General features: G+C 39.1%; 1 protein-coding gene across 1 annotated transcript in view; it reads right to left on the bottom strand.

Annotated features, from left to right (window-relative positions):
• Positions 1-5,866: 5,866 nt before the first annotated feature.
• Positions 5,867-10,721, bottom strand: part of cdhr1a (cadherin-related family member 1a) — a 39,440-nt gene continuing 34,585 nt past the window's right edge. Inside the window, exon 18 of the mRNA XM_052041358.1 lies at positions 5,867-6,430. Coding sequence (XP_051897318.1) covers positions 5,867-6,430 — 564 coding nt within the window. The remainder of the gene's footprint in view (positions 6,431-10,721) is intronic.

Here is a 10,721-nt window from a genome sequence, read left to right as displayed (position 1 = left end):
ACCTCTACCCTCATTAAGGACAGGAGCAACAAGCACATTAGCACATCATCTCTAGTAGGTTCCCCGAGAAGTCATGCACCGTACTGACTTGGGAATATTTTGCCATTCCTTCATAAATTCTGGAACTCCTTGCCTAACAGCATTGTGGAACTAACTTTATCAGAAGGACTGCAATTATTCAGTAAGATGGCACACCACCGATTTCTCAAGGATAACAAAAGTTGGCCATGCCAGTAATGCCTGTATCTCAAATAAAAAGAATAAAACAAGTGTAGTCTAGCTAAAATCAATTTCCATCAAATGAAGATAATAATTTTATGTAAGAGGAGCATATTGAGAGCAAAGGACACAAAAGCTGCTTACAAAGCGTCATCCCATTGATCCATCTAAAATCTAGGCTACATCCGGATTAAAGTTCTATGTAGTGTGCTTCAGACATTTGTTCTGGGTTTCTGTCCTTGGATACAGTGGCTGAAAGGTCTTAATATAACATGAACCTCTTATTAGTATGTTGGCTGCAATGTTTAGTTAGTTTAGTCTACATACCAAGAATATACATTCTTATATTCTACTCAGCAACCAAGAATTCTGTTTTTAGTACTTGTGTAACTGAGTACTTTCTGCTAACTTAAGATGTTCTCTTCCTCTTGATCTTTCCCTTTGTAATCCTAAATTCTGATTTACAGATGATTTATCTCTGCAACTTTCTCATTTTTCTGCCCCAGGCCATAATAATTCTTATGCATGAAGTCAAGTGCTTCTACTATAGCACCATAGAAAATAGCCTCTCATTGATACTTCATTGCTGCTTTAAAGAGCATTAAAAATGAATATTAATTTACTTATGAAAATTACCAAATGAACTATCAAAGTCTTGGTTCATTTTACCTCCACTGGGTAATTTTCAAGGTGTTTTAATTTGCTATTCAAATTATTTAAGATTATTGCACAAATAGCAATCAGCCTCACTTCTACAACAAGTATTTAGTATTTTTAAGCCAACCAAGTGGACACCAAGGCATAAAAGGAGCTACATAAGGGTAAGTGACTAAAATCTTGGTCAAAGAACAAGGGAGGTTGAGATAGAGCCAGAGTGGTTCTAGGAGAAAATTCCAGATGTTTTCAAAAGCCTGAGGTAATAAATCAAAAGGGGGAGAGGTTAGGAAAGGACTTGGTGAAGCAGGTGTATTTTAGTTACCTTCTAAAGTAAGTAAGGGGCTTGGAAAACCAATACTTCTCGACCAAAGCATTCCCTCAAGTAGTATCTTGGTGATTAGATGGGGCAATGGGTGGAGAGGATGTACCAGGATTTGAGTTTGAGGACTGGACCTTCTGGAAGAGATGGCTTTGGGAGTGCTGGATGTTTGTAGGAGGTAATGGAAACACAATGGAGACACATGAGACTGGACTGTAGAGCAAAAAACAAACTGCTGGAGGAACTCAGCAAGTCAAGCAGTATCTGGGGAGGCAAAGAGGTGTTTTGAGTCGAGGTCCTGCATTAGGCATTCAATCATGTGTCTTCCATATGGAAATACAGTGCTGAAGTTCACAAAGGAATTTAAAAAACAAATAGCAGTATGGAGATAAGGACAATTGAGATGAAATTAATCAAGCCTCACAGAGAAGACAGAGAGAGAGAACATTTCCACGTGGTGAACAGCAGAACTCGAAGTTGGATATGAGGTTGTCACCAAGATATCCAACAGGGAATTCAGAAGAAAATTCTTTACCCAAGAAGTGGTGAGAATGTGGAACTTACTGGTGCAGGGGCTGGCTGAGGTGAATAGTACAAGCATATTTAAGGGGAGGCTGGTCAGGAGTGTAAAGGAGAGGGAATATAGATTTAAATAAGGGAAAATGAGATGTGCTACAGTGAAGCATTAACACTGGTATGGACAGGTTGCTCTGATTGGCCCATTTTTGCACTATATACAATGTGCAATTCTATGCAAACTGCAAATATTCTTTACAATTACTTCATTTATTTTGCAATTATAAGCCAGATCTTTACATCAATAAGCATACATAAAGTAAATGCAATTTAGAAATAGATTTTAAAAGTAGGTTACTTTCTGCTGAAATGGATGGAATTAATCTTCAGGATTCTAAATGGAAGTTAATCTGCTCTTGTCTGTCTTCTAAAATCAGTCCAGATTAATGGAATAAAAGCCTCTTTTTCTTGTTGACTCTAATGGTCTGAACATACCATAGCAGTCACAACCTTGTTCTTATTAATGAAACGATGGCATAAGTCTGCTGGTATCCTGTTATAAATTGGCCCTTGCTCGGAAGAATAGTCTATTGATTTGTTGCAATTATGCCTATCAGTCAATGGGGCCATTCAACAGGTTGTTTCTGGATGGATGGATTGAAATGGGGTGTCAATTTCCTCAAGTAATTATCATGTGAACTCCCAGACTCTCAGACTAATGCATCCAAAATCAAGACAAAAATGTCAAATCAGGGTATCTTTATTCTGCATGTTTCAGTGAATATCCTAATGTTATTAGTCGAGTCACAGAGTTTTACAGCACAGAAACAGGCCCTTCGGCACAATGCATTCATGCCATTAACTGCATACTTTCCCCTTACATTTGAGCTTCCAAAGCGCAGTAGCTCACTCTTGCTCGAATTTAACTCAATATCCAGTCTTAGACTCCCCTACCCTGGGAAAATGACTGTGACCATCCACCTTATCTATGCCCCTTATGATTTTTTAAGCCTCTCTCGTGTTATCCCTCAGCCTCCTTCACTCCAGAGAAAACAGTCAAGCCTCCCATCCCAGCAACATTCTTGTGAATCTTTCCTGCACCCTCTCTAGTTTAATCACATCCTTCTCATAGTGTGGCGAACAGAACTTCACAAAGTATTCCAGGTGTGGTCTCACCAACATCCTATACAGCTGTAACATGGGTTCCCAACTCTTGTACTCAATGCCTCCTCCGATGAAGACAAACATGCCATATGCTTTTTTCACCGCCTTGTCTATCTGTGTCATCACTTTCAGCGAACTATGTACTTGTATCCCAACGTCTTTCTGTTCTGCCATACTTACCAGGACCTTGTCATTTACTGTACAAGTCCTGCCCTGGTTTAACTTCCCAAAATGTATCACTTCACATTTGTCGTTCCCTTGCCTACTTTCCCAGTTGATCTACTCATATTGTAACCTTAGAAAACCTTCTTTACTGTCCACCAAACCACCAATTTTGGTCTCATCCTCAACTGCTGAAATACCATCGACATTCTCATCCAAATTGTTAATATATATGAAGAACAACACGGGACCCAGCACACCACTGGATCTCAGGCCTTCAGTCCTTCAATAAATGCAAAAAGTACAGCTGGGTGTTCAACTAAATGGGTATAGAATGCATGTGGAATTTTCTTGTAAGTATTTTGGTTATCCTTGTAGTTCTATATAGAGCAGCTGTAATTGAAGGTTAGATGATCATCTAAGTTAAAGCTGAAATTAACATTCGGCTGAAACAGACATAAATCTGTATGAAGCACAAAGCGCATTTGTACAGAATCAGAGTTCATGAACTTTTATTTATCAAAGCAATATAAAATACAAATCAACATATTTGAACACTGGGGAAATGCTGTAAATTATGCCTTTACAAGATCTATACTAAACGTATAACTGGATATCCCAGTGCTATTCTGTGAACTGAAAGGTTTTCAACTTTCCTGAGTTAGAGAGACAACGGAGGTTTTGTGAGTTCTACATATCTCCCAGGAGAGCATCCTTGAAGTGCACTGATTACAGATGAGGTGCACACCCGCCGTCAAGAGATGTGAAAGACAATAATCTTTTCATTGGCCACAGGATGCCTCAATTTCTGTTCTTTTACCACCTCCCCACAATGGTAGATGCTGATGAAACAGCAGCCTCTTCAGTCATTCCCTTCCCTCTTTTCCCTTTTCACTCTACTTGTTCTGGCTCCAGGATAAAGGATCAAAGACAATTTCCTGTATCCTCTCACGAACCTTCGTTTGGGCAGTGCTTCAGTTAAGCTTGGGGGAGAAATCACTATATTTAACTCACAGCAAGCAGATTCTATTGAAAGTTTGGTTGAGAAGACCATGCTCAGTTCTTTTAAAATTTTTTTTTAATTTTACTTTACAGCGTGGTAACAGGCCCTTCCGGCCCAACGAGTCCACGCCGCCCATCTTAAACCCCCAAATTAATGTACCCGTACATCTTTAGAACGTGGGAAGAAACCGGAGCACCCGGAGGAAACCCACGCAGACACGGGGAGAACGCACAAACTCCTTACAGACAGCGACGGGAATCGAAACCCAATCGCTAGTGCTGTAATAGTGTTGCGCTAACCGCTACGCTACCATGCCACCCATCTACAAGGTAGTGAGATTATTCCATAATAATTTATGGAACATCTAATATGTTTGTAAAAAAATTCTTCCTTCACTATCTTAATTATCACGTTAATCTTTTAAAATGCCACCATTAAAGCAGAAGGAATTTCATACGAGTACACAAAACATTTCTGTCAATATCTCATAGCACAAAAAATGCAATCATTGTCCTACTGGTGATAACTTTAATCATTCCTAGAGATTCTGTTCTGTCAAGTAACACATTATAAAGAAGCATGATATAATCAGTATTCCATTTTCTCAAATTGCAAGTCAGAATGAATATGCATACTTTTTGCACAATGTACATATAAAAACACTTCATTGCACTGTCAGACATCACATTAATCTTGCTAATCAGATATATCACCATGGTTTCCAATATTACAATGACAACATCTCAAAATTACTTCATTGGCTGTAAAGCACATCGAGACATCTGCAATTGATTTGAACGGAACAAGTCATTCCATTTTTTCATTATTTGAAACACAATTTAATATTGTTCAATTATTTTCAGCCTAAAAGCAAATTGAAATCCAAGATAAAAACCAACAAAATCATAGGGTCATAGAGTCAAAAATCGGTATTGAAATAATTCAAATTTAGTAACAGCATTGGATTTGAGGTTGATTTCCAGAGGCTAATACTAATCTTTGTAATACTGTATAAAATAGCTCCAAGCTACACATAAAAATAACCGGTAAAGCGTTCTAATGTAACAATATCTTTCCATTGTTCTCAATATACCACCTGTCGGCTTTGAATTATAAATTGGCCAAATTTAACAATCTCTGATTTAAAATTCAGAATGCACTGACTAACGTGTGAAAAATCATGAGCGCAGCATAACTAAGGTTCCTTTTAATGAACAAATGTGCAGCATTCAATCATTCTTCAGCAGTGTGATCTATTTTCCTTTCGAAGTTATAACTGAAGAAGGATTGTTTTAATTAAACCATAAATTACTCAAATTACACTTCTTGCCTTTGATTGTGTCATGTCACTCCATTTAGAAAACAGTGCATTCAACTCATCTTTGAAATTATTTGCATGTTTGTGGAAGACTGGGAATAGGAATCAGTGTTTGGGAGCTGAGAGGAGTAGATTGTATTTTGTCTACGTCGCTATGGTCCTGTTGTGCTGTGAATTACAGCCATCCACTTCTGAAACTATTTTGCTTTCTGATCACTCTGGACTCCCTGGTGCTCTTCCCTCCCCATATTTCAGGTATATCACTTTCTCTATTTAATCTATAACCTGCACATGTTGTATGTTCTGGTCTCCAGGACCTGCAATAATTGATGCTTTTCAAGTGAAAAATGAGGTGTGTTACATTAGGCATGCATTGAGGTTAAGAAACCATGCAATGCTTTTAAAACCTGGGAATTATTAAACATAATTTTTTCAAACACAAATAGAAAGCATCAACAAAGCATTTCAATCATATTAGTACTCAATCTTATAGTAGCAACCAAACTTTTTATAAGTACAGCTTAGAAGCATCTTCATTTATTTTTCTTTCCAGACGCTGTTTAAGCTCTAACACCAGTGCACTGTTGATGTTCGAGGTCTTGCTTTTTGATTGCTGAGGGATATAATTTACTTTCGGGCTGATGGATCCTGATACAGTTGGGAGGTCCCGTTTGGGTTTATTGAGTCTGGTTGGGTGCATAGCTAGTGGGGGAGGAAGCAAGGGTGCACTTGGCAAAGCCATTGGAAGTGCTGGGCGGTTATTGTTTGTGCTCGTGTTCTGCAAGTGCTGATCAGCTGTAGAAGTCATGAAACCGGCCCTTTTTTGGCTGGACTTCTTACCATGGAACCACCTTGATCTGCGAGTCTGCAATTTCCAGCCTGCCCGCCGCTTTATGATGCGCCTTACTGGACCAACTCTATTGGACTTCTTGTTCCGCCAAAACATGACCGTTGAAATTATGACAGTCAGAACCACAAAAAAGCAAACTATTCCAGCTATCGCTCCTAGGGCTTTCATAGGATTATCTTTAGATTGCAACAAAAAGTCTGCCAAATGCCCTTTGCCAGAAGTCTGTAAAAGAGTACAAAAAAACAAGTGATTTAGTCCAAAGGACTAGGTTCTTCATTTCTACCACACATACATAGTGCTCATAAGATAGTTCTGGACAGAATCTTTAAGCGTCCTAGAGCAGACTTGCTCTTCATTCCCTGGAACAGCTCATCCCCTCCGTCTATACTGCGCAACCAAAATTGACAGTTGAAGAGTAAAGTTTGAGTCCTGATTTCAAAGGAGGCAGGAGCCAGATTTTCAGTTAATGTATAATGTTGATTTATTATTTTTTTTAAATCTTTTTTAATTTTAAAGGCTATTTTCCTCTCCGATTTTTAAGTCATTCCCTGTCATGGGTTGTTTTCCAAATGATAAGCAGCATATGCATTGATGAAACTACAACACAAGACTACTTGTGTGCTAAGCAGCAGAAGCAGCATGCTATAGACAACTAAACATTCCCAGAGCTAATGTTTCAGATTACTTCAGTCTTCTTCTGAATGATGGTAAACGATTCAATTGCTAATGGGAGGAGCAGGATACATGAACATGCCAATCGTACGGTGCCCAGGATGATCGTGCAAAAACAAGGTCAAAGCACGTGGAACCATCTTCAGCAAGAAGCACCTAGTTAGTACCTTTTGGCTTCCTCTTAAAATTCTCAGCATCTTAGAAGCCAACCTTGAGTTCATTTGGTTCACCCTACATGATATCAAGAAATGGCTGAGAACAATGGATACAGCAAAATCTTTGGACCTTGAATTCATTCCAGCTGTAGTGCTGAAGACTTGTGCTCTAGAGCAATTTGTGCCTCCATCCAACCTATTCCAGTACATTTGCAACACTATGACATCTACCCAACAATGTGGAAAATCGCTCAGATATACACTGTCCACTACATGCCGGATGCATCCATTCCAGCTAATTACCGTTCCAGCAGTCTATTCTTAATCGCTAGCAAAGTGAGGGAAGGTGCAATCAACAATGCTATCGAGACACATTTTCTTGTAACCGGATCACTAATGCTGAGTTTGTCTTCTCCCAGTTTCATTTGACTCCTGGCATCATTGCAGCTTTTCTTCAAACATGGATCAAAGAGCTGAATCACAGAGATGAGCCGGGAATGAATGCTGTTGACATCGGTGCAGGACTTGACTGAGTGTTAGAATAAGGAGACTTAGTAAAATTGAGGATAATGGGAATCCACCAGAAAACTCTTCGCTGACTGGAATCTGTTACTGATGATCAGTCACTTCAGTCCCAGAACATGACTGCAGTTCATCAGGCAGTATCTAAGACACTATTATCCCAAACTACTTCATCAACGACCTTCCTTTCATCATAAGATCAGAAGTGGGATGTTAGCTGATGGTTGGACAAAGTTCACTTCCATGTGCGATTCTTCATATAATGAAGCAGGTTGTGCACACATGCACCAAGATCCATCCAGCATTCATGGCTGAGTTAACGTGACATCCATGCACATAAGTGGAAGGCAAAAGTGATCTTCAGGAACAGGGAGTCTAACCTCCTCCTTCTGACATTGCCATCTTCAAATCTACAACCATCAATATCTTGGGCAGTAACTGGCTGGCCTCAAAAATACTGTAGATCCAAGAGCAGGTCAGAAGAGACTCATGATTCCCCAAAACCCTTCCAACATCGACAGGGCACAAGTCAGAATCATAGTGGAATACTCTCCTCTTGCCTGAATGAGTGTAGATCTCACAACACTAAAGCTCAACACCATTTGCTTAACACCCCATCCACCAAACTAAGCATTCACTCCTTCCATATTGTTGCCACAATATTTATAATCTGCAAAATATACTGCAGTTACTTGCTGAGGCATCTTTGACAGCACCTCTCAACAAACTGTAGACCACCTAAAAAGGCAGCTGGTGCAGGGGAATGTCAACCTCTACAATTCCTCCACTAGTCACACACTGGAAATATGTTGTGATCCAATAGCTACTGGAACCCTCTTCCTTTATAGTCCATACACACTCAGGTGGTTCAAGAAGGTAGCTCAACGCAACCTTCTCAAGGGCAGTTTGGGATTGGCAAATAATCTGCTGAAATTCTCACACCATGAAACATAGAATATAGAATATAGAACAGTACAGCATGGGACAGTCCATTCGGCCCACAATGGTGTGCCGATCTTAATTCCAATTTCTAGCCAATGCTAATGCCAAACCAGTTATGGTTAAAACCTTGGGCTTTAACCATAGCCATGTTCACAGCACTCTTTAACACATATGTGAGCCAAACAAAATGGATCAAGGTTTGGGGAGCCAGACCAAATAATGAGCTAGATTTGAAGCTTTCCATGTGGGAAATCAAGGCACAGATCAAGAAAACTGTGGCTTAGTCAGCCACATGACACTATGGATTCTGTCGTGCCACTGGCATTGACCATTTACAGGTTGCCTGGCCAGTGATCATAAAGTTTCAGAATTCCACCCAGTAAATATCAAAGTTTCCAACCAGCTGTTGTAGATGATCACTATTCTGAATGATTCCACTGTCCAAGAAGACAGTCAGTCACATTTCCATTCATTGCTTCTGTACTCTTTTACAGACCTCCACAGCGTAAGTATTGGAAGAGGAAATGAAAATATTTTCTGCAACTCGTCCGCGGTATTGAGGTTAAGTAGAAGTACAGTCCTGCTCTCTCATTAACCAGACACATTTTTTTGTGTTGGTCTCTGACAATTTTTCGGATCTTGCTGCTTGGATGTACTTGGGACATTTTTTGCAGTTTTCCAGAACAGCAGAGCAGAAATAATTACTGCTACAGAAACGATGAGGATGATCGTGCTCACACAAATCCTAATATTTTCCATGGACGGTTCCTTAGGCCCAAAACATAAGAATTTAGCCTTGATTTAATCTGGAAATGTTAAAACATCAGATTTCAGTAACGCTGATCTTTGAGCTCGTTCAAACTTGTGCTCTGAGATCAGTTTGTACGATGGTATGACGTTCAGCTACTAATCCTTTCCTGACATGTTTTCAGGCAAACTATTAGTAAATCACAGAGTCATAAACTACATTCAGTAATTAAGTTAGCAATCAACAGTTTGATAATTCATTTATTCCTTCATTTGCTTAAAGTTAAAAACACAATAAAACACACACACAGTTAAATGTTAGTTTAAATATTTGGGGAATATGACTTTTACCTCTAAGAGACTTTCTGCTTCTATGTTTGTTAGCTCAGCTTTGCATCTCCCCACACACCCCAGCACACCCTCAACTAACATCCCACACCCTTCACTGGTAAGTGTAAAAGTGAAAGAACATAATCTTCAAGGAGAGCTTTCATCTATTTACAGGCAAACTACACGGTCCAGTTTGCAAAGCTGCCTTCATATCAATTAAGATTTCTTTCATATGATAGAAATTTCACCCAGTCCAATGAACACTTCTTTTATTTGATACTATACACTGTTGGTTTCTTTTTAATTGTTATTTTCTTACAGAATTAAACCACATCACTATTTAAGAGGTGAGATTGTGAAGTCCAATGTGATTTGGAAAATGACTTGACTGTATAACTAAGGATAGAGTAATTGAACACAGTGAGACATGTTAGCTGATCAGGAAGAGCGTGGATTTACAATTGTACGTCTTTATCTGACAAACCTCATTGGCTTTCTCTGAAGTAATGATAAAAGTGGGGAATGTCTGCAGATCTTGTTTAATTGGACTTCCAAAAGTCATGAGGATTAGAAAACTGGCTGAGTGGCAACAGGCAAAGCATTGGGATAATGATCAGCTATTCATATTGGCAAGGAACTGTGCCGGGGCACAACTGTATTGAATTGAATGATGGAAAAGAAAGCCATATATCCATTTGCCTTTGCCATGAAGACAGGCAACTATATAAGCAGCAGGGTAGGAAGCACTAAATTATAAGGAAATAATAATATGCTAAGCGAACAGGAAAAAAATATTTGTGATTGAATTTCAATAGAAGCGAGTATGAGGTTATTCAGTTTGGATTAAAAAGAACAAACTACTTTCTAAAGATGAGGAATTGAGGCAAAGAGACAAGAAGGTCTGGATGTGGTTCATTAAAATATTATGGACAACCACTGAAAATAATCAAAAAGTTAAGATACAATGTGAGACTTCAGTACACAAGTCAGAGGGAACAGTTCTTGGCATCACAAATTTGGAAGGATATATTGACCTTATTGAGAGTGCTGCATCAGTTCACCAGAATGACACCTGGACTTCAAGAGGTACATTACAAAGAGAGATTACACAAACTAATGGTATTTTCCCTGAAACGTAGAAGGTT

This window comes from Pristis pectinata, chromosome 30, assembly GCF_009764475.1.
Source record: "Pristis pectinata isolate sPriPec2 chromosome 30, sPriPec2.1.pri, whole genome shotgun sequence".
NCBI classification, from domain to species: domain Eukaryota; kingdom Metazoa; phylum Chordata; class Chondrichthyes; order Rhinopristiformes; family Pristidae; genus Pristis; species Pristis pectinata.
The sequence above is the reverse complement of the archived record's forward strand: the minus strand, read 5'-3'. Positions and strand labels throughout refer to the sequence as shown.